This window comes from Rhipicephalus sanguineus, chromosome 3, assembly GCF_013339695.2.
Source record: "Rhipicephalus sanguineus isolate Rsan-2018 chromosome 3, BIME_Rsan_1.4, whole genome shotgun sequence".
In the NCBI taxonomy this organism is placed as follows: domain Eukaryota; kingdom Metazoa; phylum Arthropoda; class Arachnida; order Ixodida; family Ixodidae; genus Rhipicephalus; species Rhipicephalus sanguineus.
In genome coordinates this window covers 123,780,371-123,801,330 of record NC_051178.1, presented here as the reverse complement: position 1 = coordinate 123,801,330, position 20,960 = coordinate 123,780,371, and the positions used below count along the sequence as shown (strand labels likewise).

General features: G+C 44.9%; 1 protein-coding gene across 1 annotated transcript; it reads left to right on the top strand.

The window, feature by feature from the left end:
• Positions 1–371: 371 nt before the first annotated feature.
• LOC119385805 (lysosomal acid glucosylceramidase) lies at positions 372–7,706 on the top strand. Its single transcript, XM_049414115.1, has 8 exons — positions 372–520; positions 1,408–1,541; positions 1,878–2,050; positions 2,666–2,909; positions 4,095–4,319; positions 5,402–5,565; positions 5,762–5,908; positions 7,601–7,706. Exons 1-8 carry the CDS (start codon positions 481–483, stop codon positions 7,704–7,706), a joined length of 1,233 nt encoding a protein of 410 aa, XP_049270072.1. The 5' UTR covers positions 372–480.
• The last annotated feature ends 13,254 nt before the right edge of the window (positions 7,707–20,960 follow it).

Sequence of the window (20,960 nt, the reverse complement as noted above, 5' to 3'; positions counted from 1 at the left end):
CTTTTTCCTTCCTTTGCCTTGTTTGATGTTCACCAAGTAAACCCTGTGAATTCGAAGCAGTATATTGTACTTGTGTGCTTAAAAAGCAGCGCTGTAAAGTTGAAACAAATACAAGGATGAAAAGTGCCCAGAGGAAGCGTACTACGTAGCGGTGTTGTCTGCAGAACGTTATGTTTTGAGAATTAAGATAGATGTCATCGTGTATGTAAGTCAATGACATAGCAATTTTCTATGTTCTTGTTCTACAATAGAAAAAAGCCTTCACTGTTGATCAGATTATTTCTGTTCGAAGAAACACTTCATGAACGTGCATGAGGAAAAGGCATAAGGGCTCCGTTGATGCATAATTGCTCCGCAGGTAACAGCAACAAAACCCTGCTGATTGTGATCGACTCTTCAAAAGAATACCAAGAAGTTTTTGGGTTCGGAGGTGCCTTCACCGATGCCGCCGGAATAAACGTGAAATCTCTTCCGGCCAACATGCAGGACGATATCCTCAAGTCCTACTACGCAATAGAAGGTAACACTACGAAAAGCATACTATGGTTTCGATGTAAGCGGGGTTGTATGAGTGTTCTGTATTCGCAAACGTGATTAGATATGCATGGTGTCGTTGCTTTAGGCAGACCGTTAAATGTTCTCTTCTACCCTGCCAACTCTGTTAACTTTTGTTTCACGAATGGTTCTTTACACAGCAATGAAACCTGCATCACCCGAGACTCAAGTGAAGTCACACAGTGGTGTGCCCACTGTTGAATCGTTGTCAAAACGTAAATTACGATGTACATATGTCTCAGTATTGTATTAAACGTTTTTTCTATTGTTATACTCGTAGCCCATCGAATATTTCGTCAATGTTGGGCACGGCCATTTGCCGCTTGTCTCTAGTCTGCAGTATCACTGACGACCACAAAACATTAATCGATATTAAATTAACAGAACGCTTAAATAAACCATATCGCACAGTCCTTCTGATGAATTTTCAAACAGAACTGTACAGTAATTACTGGGAAGGAGAGTAACTAAGTAAATAGCAGAACGCCTTTAGAATTATATTCGTCAAATTAAAGGGTTAACGCTCTTGAAGGCGTATGTTTGCTGCACTGATGGTTTTCAGGTGAAGTTTGTTGTTTTACTACATGAAACAAATCCAGTGCAATTTAACTGCATAATAAAGTGATCTTATATTTAAGGCGAGCGGTACACGTTTTTTTTTTTCAAATATCTAGCTAAACGTTACCTGCGTGTCTGAAAGTTACAACGGTTCGTATTGGACGACATCAATTGCCCTTGGCATCAGCACATCTGTATCGGCAGTATAAATCCGACCATCAAATAGCCCCCCTAAATTGGGCTAAAGAAGCAAAGAAAGCCATTCACTCAAATAAAACCTGTATTTCTATACAGGAATTGGGTACACCATAGGCAGGATTCCCTTGGCCAGCTGTGACTTCTCTACACGCAAATACACGTACGACGACTCTCCCGGCGACCTCGAGCTTACCAACTTCACGCTCGCTCAGGAAGATTTCGACCTCAAGGTACCAAGTTATCTCAAAACAAATAAGACTATATCAATCTGACAAACTAAAAGCCTCACTGATTCATAGTTTCATAAATATGTCGCCAACAAGCCCTACATTTATTTTCAATACAATTGTGAAATTTGCATGCGGCATACACGACACGGCGGTTCTTACGCACAGATTTTAGTGCGAAAGAGAAGTTTCTGACATTCAGAAGTGGCATTTAAAAAGAAGAAGAGTGCACCATCTTTGCATACCAAGAAACTTGCCGAATGTTGGAGAAACGAAATGTTTCAGCTTTAGCAGCACTGTAAAGTTTGTGAATGAACCTCTCGGTCACTTGTTTCCCAGATCCCGTACATCAAAAAGGCCCTGTCTCTGTCAAGCGAGCCCGCGTGGTTCTTCGGAAGCTCCTGGAGCAGCCCCGCTTGGATGAAGACCAATAATGAGCTCGAAGGGCGAGGGTTCCTAATCGGTGAACCAGGCGGACCCTACTACAAGGCTTGGGCAAAGTATTACGTCAGGTATACCGTGATCGCAATGACTTGAAAGAGCATTGTTCCTGACAAACAGAATTTCTTTCAGAAATTTTATATGCAGCCACTCTATGCTTAGCGAGATCAGTAAATCTGAAACTCATGTTGACAATAATTAAGCTTCCTGTAATAAAAAAAACCCTGAATAATAATAGAGGCATATCAGAGCAGACAGGCGGATCTAATCAAGAGTGTTTTATCCTTCTACACTGCACATGTGAAAAAGTGTCAAAAAAAGGACGAGAGAGTAAATGAGCAGGAGGTACATGGCAAGGAGCACATTTGAGTGTTGTAGACATATGTACGCTTGTATATAGATGTCGCACGCGTACATTTTCTTAGCTTGCAAAGGCTAGGAAGTGCATGCTCGGGCATTAGTAACGTAATATTTAAACCACTGTACTGTGCTGGCGCAACTGCATAGAACAACATGAACAGTCATTTATAACGTGGACACGATAGCAGTTGCACACGCTCTTGATGGACGATGTCTAAAACAGTATATGCTATAGTTCTAAAGTACTCTTCCCGACCGTGACATTGATCATTCAGAATACTGCATATCTCAGTTCTTGTGCAATCATCAATGACATATTATTCCAGATTCGTGCAGGAGTACGAACGGCTCGGAATTCCCATCCGTGGTTTGACGACTCAGAACGAGCCAACAACTGGTTTTGTGCCGGGCTTCCGATGGCAGACCCTGGGCTTCACGGTCAACAACCAGAGAGACTTCGTCAAGCTAGACCTCGGACCTGCTCTAGCCGAAGCTGGTTACGGCGTCGACAAACTGCAGCTCATGATTCTCGACGATAATCGCATCGTCCTTCCCCACTGGACAGACGTGGTTTGTGTAATTGTTGGGATTTAACGTCTCAACACTACGATATGATGATGAGAGACGCCATAGTGGAGGGGTCCGGAAATTTGGTCCACATGGGGGTTCTTTGACGTGCACCTAAATCTAAGGACACGGGGCTCTAGCATTTCACCTCCATCGAAATGCGGTCGCCGCGGGCGGGATTCGATCTCGCTGCTTTCGGGTCAGCAGTCAAGCACCGCAACCACCGCGGCGGGTGTGGTAGAACAGGGCAGGCGCGTTTCCATGCCGGACATAATAGTGCAGACGTCCGCGTTGCTTTCGTAAGAACGACAAGCACTTCGTAAAAAAAGGAATGCTTCGTATACGTTCAGCGGCTGCTTTTGAGCGCAGCAATAAAACCGTTTTTGGAAATGTGAGCCGTTATTCGTGCGATAAAATCCGAAATATGGGCAAGACTAAGGTTTTGCGGACAAGATAAGCGATTCACATCAGATACCTGTTCATGATTTACAGGAGGCACATTTTTCAGAAAATTATAGAAATGCTTTATTATAGAAAATACAGTAAAAGGAGAGAAAGGCAGGGAGGTCAACCAGAATTGCAGCATTCGGTTTGCTATCCTACACTAAGGAGAGGGGGAAAGGGAAAGAAAGGTGGAAAGGAAAGCGGAGAGAAAAGCAGGCGAGCGAAAAAAAAAGGAAGGTGTGGGGGGGGGGATACTACAGCCTATTCAATAGGCTTATGCAGAATTCACTGAAGTAAGCTGATGCTACTGGCAGCACAGGCTCGCATTTTTTTACGCTGTTAATTAGCAATCCAAGCCATTGACAGGCAATGGCGCTGTGTTATACATAAATAAGATCAGCGACGCATAACCCCCTCAGACACCTTGAGTGGCAGCTTGAATGTTTATTTGTGCAAATTCATCCGACTAGTTCTAACACGTTGTGTAGATTTAAAATTTTTGCGGGCACAAGTTAAGGAGCGGTAGAAAACGCCCACAATAATGTCCATGCTAGTTTCATTAAAAAATTAAGCATGGAAGCGCCAAGAAACTTTCAGAAGCACTGATAGCCCAATTGTACTAACGGTTACACTAGGTTAATATGCACTTTCCTCTTACTCGACCCTTCCGAGGTGGTGTTCAAGTTTTTAAAACATGGTGAGATAAATCAAGCAGTTGCAACATAAATCAACAACGGTACGCAGGTGTTGGGCGACCCTGGGGCGGCCAAGTACGTCAGTGGAGTCGCTGTTCATTGGTACATGGACAGTTTCATCGGCCCTTCGGTGCTGGACAAAGTGCACGAGAGCTTCCCGGACAAATTTATTCTTGGCACCGAAGCGTGCACTGGTGCCGCAATAAAACCAGAAAACAAGGTCAAGCTTGGCAGCTGGGAACGTGCCGAGTTGTATGCCAGAGACATCCTTGAGGTCAGTTCTTGCTGCACAAATCGCATATGCGTGGGTGACTTTGAAAAAAAAGAGAAGAAAGAAAAGCTGACAGCGGGTCTTTTAAATTAAGATGGTCATCATTGCTTAAGGCACAGATATTTCATTGTCGCGAAAAGAAATGTGTAAACAGAAACATATGGGCGTATTAAAAAGGCAGCCCACGAGATTTAGTTATAGCATTATACATAAATTATTTCATAAGCACGAAGAGTCAGAAAGGAGCGGTACAAGGTTGCTTCGGTAGTTTTTAAATACAAATTGAATTCTGCGGCTTCACGTGCTAAGACCATGGCGTGAGGCATGCCGTTTTGGGAGACTCCGGATTCATTTCGACCACTTGGGGTTGTTTAACGTGAGCCTAAATTTAAAAACACGGGCGTCTTTGCGCTTCGCCTTCATCGAAACGCGGCCACTGTGACCAGGAATAGAATGCGCGTCCTTGAGCTCGCATCGCCCATTGGAGAGCCGAATTCAAAGAGCTATTCACAAGTGACAGCTGTCTGCAATTGTCAGAGCCGTTCGCGAGGCTATGTGCACTTTTTAACGGCAGCTTCAGGAGGCTTTTTTTTCGTTCTTTAATGCCTGGAATTGATTATTCTGAAGGGCTTGCTGTCGTAGGCTACAGTGAGTGACTAAGATGAAAATTTGAATATCTAGAACTCTTGTTACTTAAATGTAGTATATTCTCAAATAACATCTTCATTTTAGCAGCTCTCTATTCTCTTCAAAAGGGGCTAACAGTATTGGTTCGTGGCGGGCACTGTTGGCCAATTCAACTGAGGTTGAAGTTCACCTTCATCTGAAATTCAAGGATAAAGTAAGTGTTTAGAAAGCTGTAGTAAAGTGATAGGGGGTAGGGGTGGGGGGTAGAGGGTGTCATGAAGAAAAGGCAAGGAAATTTACTAGGCTTTGTTCGGTTTGCAACCCTAAATGTGGGGGTTGTAGTGGGGTGGCAAAATGTGAGAGAGAGAAAGAGATAAGGATGCTGTGCTTATCGTCCTACGTATATCTCATTTTGAGTGAATACGCCTGACGAAGCCTATTTTGTTATCAACCAACAGGATTTCAACCATTGGGTTAGCGGATGGACCGACTGGAATCTTGCCCTTGACACAGAAGGTGGTCCCAACTGGGCAAACAATTTCGTTGACTCACCTATCATAGTGAATGCATCCGCTCAAGAGTTCTATAAACAGCCAATGTACTACGCGCTGGGCCACTTCAGGTACGTCTGTTTGTTTGTTTGAAGAGCCAAACAAACAAATTCACCCTAGTTGTCAGTGTTTCAATTAACGAATAAATGAATGACAGTTTCATACTCTATCTCGGGTCTAAATACAAATGTCAGTGCTCTAATTACAGCGGATTGCCGCAACAACGCGTTTAGCACGAGTCTGTCATGCCATTTCTTGTCTTCGCAGCAAAGCCCTTCCGAGGGGCAGCGTTAGGATTCACTCCCAACTGGAGCAACCAAGTTTTCAGGTAGCGATGAACACGACGGCTACGATGCTGGAATATGCGGCGTTCAAAACACCTGATTCGGCATTGGTTGTGATTGTCCTGAACAGGTATGACACTACTTCCACATTATTATTCCACGTGCCAGTTGCACGTCATTTATTCTTTGAATTGCTGGTGTTGATCGCTTTCGCTTTAAGGGGTATTCAGACGAGGGAGAAATGCTCGGGGGAGACGGGGGGATTTCGGATCACGTGACCGCGACGTCACGGATTAGAGAGTGGGCGTGAGCCCCCCGCGCCTCCTCAAGGGAGACGGGGACCTTTTCCCGAAAGGACAAACAATGCCCTGGCAGTGGGAGATATAGCGAAATTTCGGGTTCTTGTTTATCGACATTGTTGCACTTGCTCCTGCAGAGAGCGGCAGCGGGTGTACATTCTGCAGCTACATGGTCGTCTGCAGCTCGTCGTCAGCAGCTCGTCAAACGGGTGGTGCAAGCCACCAGAGTAGTCTAGTAACACTGGTCTCCCCCTCTGTTCGCCTCGTCCGTGTGAGTGGGGGGCATTTGTGGAGACTTCTCCTCGCGAGCTGACGTCCCTAGGCTCCGCCTTTAGCCCCCGAGCATTTCTCCCCCATCTGAATACCCCTTAACGAGTAGTATTCACTGCAAATGACAGTGAGTGTGCAACATACAATGATTGATGTTAATACTCTGGCAAGATCAGTTGAAACAATTGATTTTTCACACTGTGTCTAGTATTCCGAAGTTCATTATACATGGCTCAACATGAGACGTCTTTAACACATAGGCGGATAGTAGTACCGAGTGCCTGCGTAAAGTTCAGTTCGAGACGTAGTCTATTCCCACTAAGCCATAGAGAATTTGTCAATTTGGGCAGTCCATTTGTCGCAGCCAAACATGCCTATAAGTTTGTTAGATATTTCGCGCATGCGCAAGAACCTAGTCCATTTCTTGTTTAACAAATATGAGTGCAAGACTTGTGAGCCTCAGGCAGGGTCGTTATATTGATGCAGCTCCGCTACAACAACCGATCTACGTAGAGGCTGAAATGGCGCCAGCCACAGCGTTTATACAGAACCGACGTACGGGTTCCGAAACATGGGGTCCGTCTAAAATCTGTGGCTGGGGCCATTTCAGCTTCTAGAATTCGTTCACTCAGACAGACGTATCCCTGTCAATAATCGATCTGTGTGAATCTTTCGTGGTCTGCCGAACGTACCGCAGTCCCAGGCTTTTGCGACGTGAATTATGTTGATAGTCATGGTAATGTTTTATGATTATGATACACCAAACTTTGTTGCACGAAAAAACTTGCTACAAGGAACTATGGTGCTCAAATAGCTCGGCTACCTTGTGAATGGTCTTTAGTAGATTGATTTGTCTGACCTTCCAGCTTGTGCCTTCAGTCATCCGCGTTGCCTCAGCCCTGGATTTCGCCTACCTTAAAATTACCCTAACATTCGATGGAATCCTACTGATCTAAAGGTAGAAAGCATCTAATCCTACTGATCTAAACGTAGAAAGCATCTGGCCTCAATGAAACATGCGTTTCGTTGATGGCAGATGCGTATTTATAGCAAATCGTTACATGCGCTACGCAATAATTCTCGTTAAAGATGAATTGACAGTGAATTATATATGCATGTCCAAAAGCTCTTTGAAGCCGGAATGATGAAGTTTTAGGCCTCAGCTCACCTCTCGTAATTTTTGTACAAAACAATGGAGCAGCGTTGTGACGAAGATATGACTGATTATCGTTACGTTCCTTTCTTTTTTTCAGAGACAACAACGAATTTACACTAAAGATCAAGGATGCGTCCGGTACTGGCAGCGTCCAAAAGGTTATCAAGGAGCGGTCGATAACAACGTTCATATGGCAGCCATAAAATTAGAGATTTCGCTATCCAGTCACCTGTGTTGCTCCTCTTCATTTCGTTTACCATACGCTGCAATCATCTCCTAGGGCATGTAATTGCACTGCCATAGCGTGCGGTGGATTTTCTACAGCTTCTCAAGTTTACGCATCTCCAATTAAACATCTCGATCGAGCATCTTCAAGGCTTTAAGTGCGATCTGAAACCGAGAAAGAAGTTTCCTAAAGCCAGTCAAGTAAAAACTTGAATAAGGCTCAGCGAGACACTCACTTATCAAAAAATGACATGGCCTCCCTGCGGTTCAGCATTTAGCCATCAAGTCCTTCGGGACTATCGCAGTTAAATTCTAGACCTCAGCCATCTGCGGCTGCCGATCACCTGACCAAGGTGGCGTTCAGAGATGCCACGTAGCGTAGGCTACTGAGAAAGTCTTAGTCTGGATAGGCCACCCTGGAAAATGACATTCAGAACGCTGATGTGATATGATATTCAGACGTTGACGTTGATGGTGTACGTATTTCGGCGCTTATCGACACCGGAGCTCACATTTCTGTAATGAGCGAAAACCTTCGCCGCCTCCTGCATAAAGTACTCACGCCTGCCGCTTCCCGCACACTCCACGTCGCTGATGGAGGAACTCCTGCCGTTCAAGGGATGTGCACCACCCGTATTTTTATTGCCGGTCATCCTACATCAGTTCAATTTGCCGTCATTGAGCAGTGTCCCCACGACCTAATCATTGGCTTGGATTTTCTGTCAAGTCATTCCGGATGGTACCTCGACCAAATGTGACGGAGGCGAGATGTAGGTTTAATAGATATTTACACCAGTGGATTTGCAGCCAAAACAATATGGCTGATGAGCCCCACGCGCAAGCGCTTCACGTTTGCTCGTCGTCTTTATCGGAGAGCCCATGTCGCACCGTAACAATAACAATATAATTGCTGGGGTTTAACGTCCCAAAACCATGGTGCAGGATCCGATTATGAGGAACGCCGTAGTGGAGGGCTCCGGAAATTTCGACCACCGGGGTTTTTTTTTTATTAAATGTGTTTAAGGAGAGGTTGGTGCCTACACATGGCTCCGGCTACTCCTCTTCCCTTACTCATTATTTAGCGTCATGAGCTTATAAATAAAAGTACACTCACTCACGGCAATGTCCTTTTAAAAGGAATGTTCACACGTCATGCATAATGTCCACACACAAGACACACAAGAATCGTTCGCGCTTTGCCGAAGAATTCAACCCACAGTCCTTTGTAGAGTCGATCACATCACATAAAGGTCACTGGGCATTGCCCACACTTTAAACACAGCTGTCTTGAATCACAAGAGGCAACGCGAAACATGTGACTAGAAGTATCTCAATGTGAAGAATAATTGCAAATGTGAATCAATATCTTTTTGATATTCCCGATTCTTCTAAAAACTGTACTGGGGAGCGTGCAGCAATGTTTTGAAGAGTTTCAGTTGGCCATGGACCCAATACTTTTGCTAATGATAGCAGCCGTCTGTCCAATCTGTTTAGTTTTTGTAAGAATTTTTTACGGGAAACAGCATAATTTTTGCAGTGTATAGAAGGAGGTGTTCTATGTCTTCTTCTGCCTCTTCACATGTAGCGCAGTTATATTTTCTTATCCTATATAGGAAGCTCTTAGTGTAGGCAGTGCCTAGACGAAGTCTGTGAATTACTGTTTCTACAGAACGGCTAATTTTAATCGGAATTTGAAATTCCATTCCAGGATCGATTGTATATAGTTGAGAGTTTTGAGCTCCATTCGAGAACCAAGTGTCTTTGGACAATCGACCACAGAGTTTGCTCAAGAAACATCGTGCATCACTCGCCGCGAGAGGTAATAGGGATAAATCGTCATCTTGATGCGCTGCATGTGCCAAACAATCAGCTGTGACATTTCCGGTGATTTCACAGTGACTTGGGATCCACTGGAAAACGATATCATGATGTAACTCTTTTGCTATGGCGTATGTCTTCCGAATTTCATATGTTAATTTGTTATATGTTTTGTCAAATTTGACGTCTTTAATACACACTAATGATGATTGCGAGTCACTTAAAATTACCCAGCGAAGTGGCCCTGTTTTTCTACATATGTAGCGTAAAGCAGAAAGTATAGCGAATAGTTCTGCTGTTGTGGACGTCGTAAAGTGACAGAGCCGAAAAGCTTTTCTCTCTTGGTATTCAAGCTGACGTAGAACTTTGTTTTCGACATGACCCATCAGTGTAAACGCTAATACGATCAGCATAACGTGTGTAAAGATGGGCTAAAGTAAATTTTTTTATTGCAATAACGGGCATGGCACACTTTCGAGTTATCCCCGGAATCGATGTGACGATTTCTGGAATGGCAAGTCGCCACGGGGGGTGAGTTGTGCATGCCGACCAATATTCATGAGTAGGTAGTAAATTTTTCATTGCATCTTTAACGTGAACTTAAATCTAAGTACACGGGCCTCAAGCATGTTAGCCTGTATCGAAAATGCGGCCGCCGTGACCTGGATCCGTTCCCGCGACCTCCCGGTCAGCAGTCGAAGCGCAACGCCTGATAGCTTGATGAATCATAGATATCTAAAGCTTGTTACATAGGTCCGCCGTCGTAGTGTAGCGATTACAGTGCTCGGATGCTGACCCGAAGGTCGCCGGTTCTTATTTGGCATCATCCCTGAGTTAGATGAAGAGCGTTTTCTCGTGCAAATAAGGAATAGTGTAAGCCAAGGGTGACATTAAAGCTTGTAAGGCCACGCGCTCAGGTGTTGCAAGTCATACTGAGCGCGACGGTACATGCCATATGCATGCCATATACATGGCATACACATGTGGCGGCTTGCTTTCTACGCACTCTCTTGCCGAAACATTCTTTTTGCGAGAGCATCAAAAAGTACGTTGAAGACCTTTGTATTTGAGTTTTCAACGTCGAATTACTTTATATATCTGAATACTTTTAGCCATAAGCATAATCTTTCGTATTATATAACGACGTTCTTCAGCGCACTTACGACCTTATTCTGCGCAAAAACAGGATAAGATAGCTTCATCTCTCGTCAGTGCCTGAAAAGCCTAAGAAACACATACCGTGATGTAAACCAGTCATCGTTCTAGCTGTTTTTCTTGTCGCGTAGTTTCCAGGTTCGTTTAAGAATACGAGAAACAAGGAATTCCCATGTCGGGTCTGACGACGCAGAACGAGCCAACGTGGGGGACTTAGTGAAAAAACGCCAGGCCTGCGCTGAAACCGCAGCACAGTCACAGCGAAAGCTGGAAGCTTTCGCTGTGACGGCGGCGGCGACGGACACCGCCGCCGCCGCCGGTGTCCGTAACCAGTATCGATCGAAATAAAAAAAAACGAAATAAGAAAAAAATTCCAGGATGGAACGAGGTTCGAACCTGGGCCCTCTGCGTGGGAGCCGAGTATTCAACCCATGCCGGTGCTTGAAACTGCTTTGCAAAAAGGTCCTATACAGGCTTCATGTCGGGAAGGAACCACATTAGCATATGCAATATAGCGTGGTAGAAGAGTAAAATAAGCACCAAGCGTCGCACAACGCGAATTCTGTAACCAGGCGTCACACAATGCGAATTGCGCAACGAGTAGGTTGTGAAATGCTTCCAACCCATTACAAAGATCTCTGCCATAATTCTTCGTCGTCATCAGGCACAGCATCAACAACGTGCGCATAATGCCTTACATGCGTTTAGCAGGTACCACGGATCTCCGTAAAATGACGAAAAATGGCACAGTGCCTGCTGCCCTACTTCTCAAAATTAGAATGATTTAGAGCGTAGTGGGTTCCTCGCAAGTGCAGTTGTATTGGTTGCCAAGGAAGCCTATAAGCGCAGATCCATGTCCTCGGGGTCTCAGTAAAATTACAATGCTTTATAGCGTAGTGGGTTCCTCGCAAGTGCACTTGGATTGGTTGCCAAGGAAGCCCATGAGCGCATGATCCATTTCCTCGGGTCTCAGCAAAGTTCTTCGCCCCCCCCCCCCCGTCTCTCTCCCACGTCAACGTATGTTATACAGCATGACGGGAGAGGGAAATAGCGAGCATGACGGGAGAGGGAAAAGCTTCCAACCCATTACAAAGGGCTGAGCCATAATTCTTCATTGTCATCAGTCGTCGCGTCAACAAAGTGCACATAATGCCTTACAGACGTGTAGCTGGTGCCTCGCTTCTCCGCAGAATGACGAATAATGGCTTAGTAGGTGCTTCCCAACTTCACAAAAATTGTGATTTATGGCGTAGTGGGTACCTTTCTAGTCTACTTGTATTGTAGCCCCAAGAGAGCTTACAACGGTCTCTAGAAACGCCGCCCTTCCAGCTTTCGCTGTGACTGTGCTGCGGTTTCAGCGCAGGCCTGGCGTTTTTTTTATATAACTAGTTCGTTGCACGCGTAGCCGCCGCCTTGCGCAAGCCTATAGGAGCCTTCCAGATTATCTGGAATGTCTGGGAGCTCTCCAGATTATCTTAGAATCTTATAGGCTTGAGCGCGCAAACGCGAACAGTTGAGATTATTCTCGAACTAACGCGGCCACCAGCGATAAGACTCTTATGCTCGATGCCACATCTATAAAATACCGGCGCGCCTTGCCGCGGTTCATTTTATCGACGGCATATCGACGGCCGACGCTCTGTTCGCCGCTACCAGTCTACAGTGTGTATTGCTGTAGTTGACTTTCCGTTTCCCGGCCACAAGTTCGGCCAAATAAAGAGTTTCGTCTTGGACACGCCGCCTGCTGCCTTCGTCGACGTCACGACCACGTGACAATATGATTATGAGGCACGCCGTAGTGGACGGCTCCGGAGATCTCGTCCATCTGGAGTTATTTAACGTGCAGTGACATCGCACTTTTACAGTGTATGTAATCGCCCTTATCCATTGCGAACTTGTCGATGTATTGGTCTACAGGTGCTGGGTGACTCTGAGTCAGCGAAGTGCATCAGCGGACTTGCTCTACATTGATACAGGAACCGGGGGAGAGGACCTTGGGTCTTGGACAGTGTGCATAATGACTACCCCGGAAAGTTTATTTTGCCTTCCGAGGCCTGCACGGGTTACAATGCTAAGCACGGACACAAGGTTAATGGTGGTCCAGCCAGTTTCTAATTTGGAGTAATTTTTGGAGCAGGAAAGAGTCTGTATTGCAGCAAATTTAGAGCAGGAGGAACCGTTGTTCGGAGCAGGTTTGGAGCAGGCAAAACGGAATTTAGGATCACTATTGGAGCAGAACATGTCTATATTTTCGGTGAATATTTTTATTAGTGTGCATACAAGAAATGCTGCTGCAATGTAGACAAGGGGACAAGTTCAACAGCCAGAGAGCATCCATTAATCAGATTCTTAGCACGAAAGATTGTCACATTCTGGCTACACTGCGCTGCACAAGATCTGTGTTAATAATAATAATATCTGGGGTTTAACGTCCCAAAACCACGATATGATTATGAGAGACGCCGTAGTGGAGGGCGCCGGAAATTTTGACCACCTGGGGTTCTTTAACGTGCACCTAAATCTAAGCACACGGGCCTCAAACATTTTCGCCTCCATCGAAAATGCAGCCGCCGCGGCCGGGATTCGATCCCGCGACCTGCGGGTCAGCAGTCGAGCGCCATAACCACTAGACTACCGCGGCGGGGCGATCTGTGTTGAAGTGAAGCAACAGTGACAAGGCAAGCATGGAGCATACGGTTTTTGCGAATGGCAGGTATCATAAGGTCATTTCAAAAAGAAAAAAAATTCTAACCCGAAAACCAACAGTCTAACAATTAAAGAAATAAGACTAACTCGTTGCAAATGAAAGCATACTGTTTGAAATTACCTGCGTAGATAGTGCATTCAGTAATCGCCAGAACTCACTAGGGATGATGCTCCATCGTACTCAATAATTATTAGAGGCGTGAGCACTGAATGACATTCTCCTTTCACTTTTAAGGACTTTGAGCTGAGCACTTACTTCCGGTTCTCCAAAAACTTCCGGTTCTAAAAAATAAAACTGGTACAATGTAAACTTATACGAAGGGGCGGGGTCAGTGATCATTCGAAGCATGAAGGTGGGTGGAACGCTCTTCTTCAAGGCAGCTGTGAGGAAGACAAGTCCGCGTGTTGAAACGTTGGCTTTAGCGACACCGTGTGCGCAAATTTTTTAACTTAATATGCTGTCGAGGTACGACTGGTGGGTCTGAGTCTTCATGCTACGCACACGGTTGGCGAATAACTATGGCGTCCAGATAACAGGCCTTATGACAATGCACAACCAACTGTTTAGATGGGAGCAGTGCCATCGGTTTTTTTTTTCTTGCGTGTGTGTGTGGGGGGGGGGGGGGGGGGGGGAGCACCCTCCTCCCCTACGATCACCGCCCCTTAGATCCGCCATTGAGGGGGTATTGAGGCTGGGTCCGGGAAGGACGTTTTACAGCATTGTGATTGTTAATCAGCGTTCATAAAAGACGAATACAAAGAAAAGGATGACGTAACTGGCGCTGTTACGCGTACATTGTGTTTGTCATCGTCTTTTTCGAGTGCTGCGTAACAAGCATCGTGTCACGTGGTATCAAGTGGCCATATCACGTGGTATTTTTTTTTTTATTTCGCGGGTACCCGCAGTAAGCAGAACACTAATGCTTATCCGGTAGAAAGTAGGGGTGTGCGAATATTCGAAAGTTTCGAATATTCGTCGAATATTACATTCGAAATATTCGTATTCGATTCGAAAATCATGTATTCGAAAAGTTTCGAATATTCGATAACGTCGAATATTCGAAAAATTCGAATATGCGATTCGATTATCATGCATAAAATAACTCGTCTTCCACATTTCTGCTGCGTTCGTATAGCTAAAACCATTGCCGAGAGGACAATAAAGTTGTTTCCATCCAAACAATAAAGTTGTTTCCATTGCCGAGAGGAGCGACAAACATCGTAAGTACACGGAGGCACGATATCTGCCTGCGACGAGCGCCCCAATACGTATGATTATTGCTGGTGCATCTCCGACGTGCAGCGCTCTTGGCGATCATGTAACCGTACATTTTCAATATTATGCGGGCCGTAACGTGCCGCACTACCACTTCGTTCATTATGCGGAACCACTTCTGAAGAAAGACAGTGACCCATGTGACTGGTGGCGGACTGTAGGCACATTCAGATAACCCAGTCTGGCAAAGCTTTGCCCCATGTACCTCCCTATACCAGCCACTTCTGTTTCCAAGCGAGCGTGCCTTTTCAGTGGCGGGGGGGGGGGGGGGGGGGGGGGGGCTGATCATGTGGAGCAACTCATATTTCTTCATGATAACATCTAGTCATTACTTTCATTGTGCCGTGATATTTGCTTCTGTTGTGATGTGCATTGTGCTAGCCTGGACATTGTGTTCTGGAGATAGCAGTGTATGTTGTGTTGCCAGTCAGGCTACTGTTTTTTTTTTTCAAATAGCTACATGTTAAATAAAATATTGTTACTGTGGAGGCATTTTTCCTTTGATATTCGATATTCGATTCGATATTCGAAGGGGGATATTCGTATTCGATTCGTATTCGAAAAATTTGATATTCGCACACCCCTAGTAGAAAGTTAGAGACTGTCTAATCCGACGTTTTGCAAAGCGATCTACAACTTTCTGATCGTAATTTTTTGCCCAGCTTCGTTGCTTTAGAAGTTGGTTAATTTATCTTGTCTGGTTGAACAATTAAGCAGAATACAAAAAATAGTGTGACTTACTTCATGCAATAGTGAGCTGTGTGCACTTGGTGGCGTCGTCATAAAGTGCGTCGGTATATTTTTAAACTCTGGCTAAAGTTAGCTGGGGCACCGAGTATAAATTGAGAAGATATGTCAACCCTAGACCCTTTTTTATACTGTGTGATTGTGCAACTATATGCTGTGTATTCTCGACATCGAGTCCAGACCATTATTTTTTATTCAGTCTACTGCCCTCAAAGAACCTCGACCATCGGGCTACCAGCTGGACGGACTGGAACCTCGTTTTAAACACCCGCGGCGGTCCCAACTGGGCTATAAATTTCGTCGACTCACCCATTATCTTGAACGCCACTGCTCAAGAGTTCTACAAACAGCCAATGTACTATGCAATTTCAGGTACGCGCATGTTTTTTTACGAAGACTGAAATCGATCGTACATATTGTTCTTGGAAAGGGTTAGCGATACACATAGGTCGGCAAAAAAAGTGCAGCTCTCTCAGACTCACTCAAATAATCTGTTTTCCGCTTAGGGCTCACTCGGACTCAGACTCACCCTCGGACTCAGATCAAAATTTTTCTCAACCGGACTCGCTCGGACTCAGCCTCACCAAAATTTTTCTTAACCGGGCTCACTCCAACTCAGACTCATCAAAATATTACTGAGCCGGACTGACTCAACCTCAGGCTCACGGCTCGATCTGAGTCTGAGTCAGTCTGAGAGTCAACTTATGAGTCCGTTAGCGTAAAATTAGCGTTTTCGATCATGGTGTCAACGCTTTTTGACACCAATTTCTCCCATAATCGGTGCTCTACGATGTGCCTTTTGATCTTGTTCATTCAAATACGAGTTATCAGTGGTTTGAATCCAGTAAAGACATTTTATTGCGATAGCAATTATATGGACAGTCTCGGCTGAAATTTTGCCGTCGCCGTCATGCACCGTATATGTATAAGTATGTTATATATTATATATATATATATATATATATATATATTATATATATCTATATATATATATATATATATATATAAAAGCCCCAAGAAAAATAATTCAGAAAAATGCTTCCGAAGCGCGGAATCGAAACAGGACCTCTTGCTCCGCAGCGAGTGGCGCTAGCCACTCGCTGCGGAGCAAGAGGCCCTGGTTCGATGCGAGCAAGAGGCCCTGGTTCGAGCAAGAGGCCCTGGCTCGAGCAAGAGCCCTTTAGCCCTGGACGGACTCACAGACGGCAGGCGCTTATAAGCGTTTCTTCATTACAGACGAGATGGCGCGAGGAGCGCGTCGGCGAGCTCGCTCGCTTCTTATGTTGGCGCAGGGAGAGCCTTGCCATTCCGCTGTCTGCTCGCGCGGTTTTCTCGTGCTGAGGGGAAGAGGGATGTTTCACGCTTTCACCGTGATGTCCGCGCTCATGTTACGGAGCGTACGAAAGTCACTCGAGCTCAAGGGACGCCGCTAAACGAACAAACAGAAGATGAGCGCGAACTATCAAGTGTCACAGCTCGACATCTGAAGCACGCTAGTTTCCTTCGCTGCTTCGGCCGCCTTTGCAACAGGAGCGCTGTTCAAACTGAGAGTATCCATTGGCGAGCCTCACTTCGTATAGCATTAGTTTCTTGCTATCGCATTCATTGCTTCGCCCTTGCGGCGAAACTGTGACTTTTTTTATGAAATACGTGACTCACACGACATATTTTTATCAAGAACTTCCAGCGGAAGAGCTTGTGGGAGGAGATCATGGCACCCCCTCCCCCAAATAGACTCGAGTATAAGCGTAAGCCGATATATGTCTGATAGTAATGCTGAAGATGAGTAGATAGGACGATAGGTCGACAATAAAAGGTGGAGCGCACTCAGACTCACTCAACAAATATGTTTTGCGCTTAGGGCTCACTCAGATTCACTAAATTTTCCTCAGCCGGACTCGCTCGGAATCAGGCTCACGGCTCGATCTGAGTCTGAGTGAGTCGATTCGTGAGTGATCTTGCCGACCTATGGCGATACAAGCGTTAAATTTACAACACAATATGGCGGAGACTGCGTATAAACAGCGCTTCTCTTTCTCCGCAGCAAAACCATTCCGCCAGGCATTCTGAGGATCGACTCTCGCCTAATGCCGGCTGGTCTCGCCGACCTTGCAACGAAGCTAGAGTACGTAGCCCTCTGAACTCCACCACAAGCAATCGTTGAGATTGTTCTCAACAAGTGAATATGATCATGCTCACATACATAAATTTTGTTCCTTTGTCTTGCAAGAATGTCTACGCTTGCAATCTATACCCTACTGAAACGTTCCGTATGCCATTCCATTAATTCCGTATGTGTCTGTAAGAATCTCACGGAAATATGTGGAGAATATATGGAAAATATACGGAAAACATATGGATTCCGCATGGAAACATATGGAATTATTGGAATGGCATACGGAACGTTTCTGTAGGGTAGAAGTTAGTTACTGGTTAAAGTCTTTACGATATTTCTGCAGTACTGCTCCAAGTGTCATAGGCATTGTGTGATAAGTCAGTGGTCTGTGTACTTGTGCGACGCTGACACTTCATAGGTTCGTCGCCAGCTCATAGCCCCTGATTCGCCCCTTTTCTGGGGTGCAAACAAACTGGTCATGTGTTGTGAAAGATATCTCGCGGCGCTACACAAAGAACTGTCTTTGAATATTGGAATGTAGCAGCCCCTGCCATGATTATTCTCAATATGTCGGCACCATGCAGCGTCCACTTTTCCTCATGAATATGCTGCAACAATAACTTGTGTTACCTCTCAAATATTACCCGTTATTTTTTGTTTTCAGGAGATACAGCAAATACACACTGAATATCAGATGCACGTATGGCTCCTCCCATGCTCAAAAGATCAACGCGCACTCAATAACAACCATCACATGGCAGCCATTTGGCGTAAAGCTACAGCCTCCGATATCCGTTGAAAGCTGTTCCATGTGGTCCGGGAAAGGGCGGCATGCCCTTCGGATAGCTGTTGCGGTTATTAATTGTGGCATCATGTGAATGGTGTTTACTTTCTGAATTTTTTTACGTTTTGTTATTTTCTCTTCCTAAATGCATGTATTAAATGAACGAATAAATAAATAGTGAAATTGCACACACTATTTCATTGCAGACTTTGTGAAAGTGTAACACAACGCGACAACTTATTTGATTTGAAAGAAAAGCCACCATTATGACTGCGAAAAAAAACGTGTACAGCAGACCTGGCTATACCGAGATATACTTTCACAATTTACTGCGCAAAATAAAATCTGAAAGTAAAGTTGTTGTTTTCGTAATAAAAAAACTCCTCAATACGTTTTCTACGCTTGTATGGTGCATGCCCATCGCAGAAACATACCAGTGCCGTCAAATCAGTACAAAGCACAGAAAACGATACACATATCGATTTTCAGGACGTAATTTTACGCCACCAGATTCAGCGATCGCTATGACCGTCCTACACTTTCTGCTATGAAGACCTTCCCGCTCAGGCTGGCATAACGTTTCTTCTACAGAAACTTGATAACAAAAGTCAAGACTGGATGCAGGTCAACTGCGCCGATAACATCAACGATGCCATCGGAAATGGAACAGATTGCATCAGCAGGGCGGCATGGGTACAGTCAGTGTATCGTAAGAGGGAATCGACGGATGAGCAAGTATTAATGTATACATCCGCCAAATGGAAGAAAAATCCACATAAACTTGCACGTTTCCGTTTAGTCATGTAATTAGGACAACCTTGTGCTCATAGCGCAGTGATGCGGCATAAAAAAATAGTGCTTCAAAGTTTGCAGGGACTGTACCTCTCTGTTGATGCTGAGAAAAAGAACGGCCATCAAAACATACAGGTAGTAAAAACGACAAATAACGATAGCAATAACAAAAGGCAGTACTAATAACTGAGGCGTGCGGTCCGTTTGTTTAATTTTAAGGCACTAAAACTGCATAGAAAAATAACACACCATGTCATATTGTTTAGGAGCGACGTGCAGAAACGTAGTAAAGAACATTTGTATGGCGGCCACATTTTTATTATTCAATCGAACTTGCCCCTTACATGGTCTGCGCTGTCCTCGTTAATGATTCCACTTGCCTGCCATGCAGATATGCATGTGCAAGGTGTAGTTTAATCAAGTGAGCTTCCATCGTTAAAAGCAGCAGGGTTTTATAAAAACATTTCTAGTCATGCTGTATGACTTTATGTAGTTATTTCACACTCAAGTTTTTGCACGACAAAACAAACAAGTTGTATTCTAAATATCATTGAATAACTCGCTCTTTTTCAAAAACTATTCTGTTTATAGGTGAAGTCGAGCTCATTAGCCAAGCTCCAAATAGCGCGATATGCAAGAATTTTTCTATTATAACGTTCTCAGATTTAACAAACACTAAACCTTGTTGACTTCTGGGGGTCACATGATACAAGCCGACTTTGTAATCTCCGCCATCATGCGACTATGCGCAACCTGGCTTTCCCGCATTTCAGCTGACGAAGCGCTGAACGTTGCTTCCCCTTTTACGTGGAGTCAGTGTGGAGGCCCTTCACGTCTAATCTCTACGGTCGTGCGGCATGCTTGTTTTTCCGCGTTTCCGCTGAGAAGATGCTGAAAGTTGTTGCTTAGCTCACGAACCACAGTCACGCGAAAGTGTGCCTCTCCAGAGACCTCCCTCGTAGTCCAGTCAGTGCTGTTTGCTTCACTGGGGTGGAGCAGCTGCCGCAATCAAACCGCACCAGTTCGCGCGTCAACTTTGACCGGTGAATCTTCAGTTTCTTGAGAACTAAAGTGAGAGGCACAATGAGAAGACTAGCGTTCTCCATCGCCATAGCTGCAATCGCAGCCCTCGTACCAGGTATTTGTAAAGTATTTTATATAGCTTTGCATCCATTCATCCATCGTATTGAAATGGATGTGTCACGGGAGGAGGCGGCGGTGAAATTCTGCAAACCCTGCGACGTATAAAACGCGCACCTGCTAAACTGAGGACTTCATTTACAAAAAAATATCTGAAGTATCAAAGTGGCGAATCGGGCCAGTTTGTTAAAAATCCAGCGGTAAAACACGAAGCATACGACGAAGACAACGTGACCAGGATTATGCTAGCAACTAAATATCATTGTGAAACAAAACAAGATATCAAACATCCACTCTTTAACAGTCATAAAAGTTTGTTGCTCACACCTTCGAAAAGTGGAGGCGGGCTTGGTAAAGGTGAAAGCCTAATAAGCATCACTTTTACGCACAGTAAAGACTTACGAGCCTGTTAGATTGCAATGAATCATTGGGGGAAATTGACCAAAGCTAATTATACCTGCTTCAGGCGGTTTGAGTAAACTTATACCAAGCGCAGCGTCCGTAAAGGGAGGGTTGGCCGATACAAATGCTACCAGCTGCACCAGCAGTATACCTCTCTTAAGTGCGGTTTCTGGACTGTCCTCCTTTCCCTTCCGCCACGATAGTCTGTGCAAGCACTAAGCAAATGTCATACACGGAGAGAATATTTGAAACAAACCAACTGTTTCTGTTCATGCATTCAGGCGAGAACAAGAGTG

Coding starts and splice junctions, on each gene's coding strand:
- LOC119385805 (XM_049414115.1), top strand. CDS start 481: ATGCAGGACGATATCCTCAAGTCCTACTACGCAATAGAAG. Junction 5,566..5,761: donor TACGCGCTGGGCCACTTCAG/GTACGTCTGTTT, acceptor TTGTCTTCGCAG/CAAAGCCCTTCCGAGGGGCA. Junction 5,909..7,600: donor GTTGTGATTGTCCTGAACAG/GTATGACACTAC, acceptor TCTTTTTTTCAG/AGACAACAACGAATTTACAC.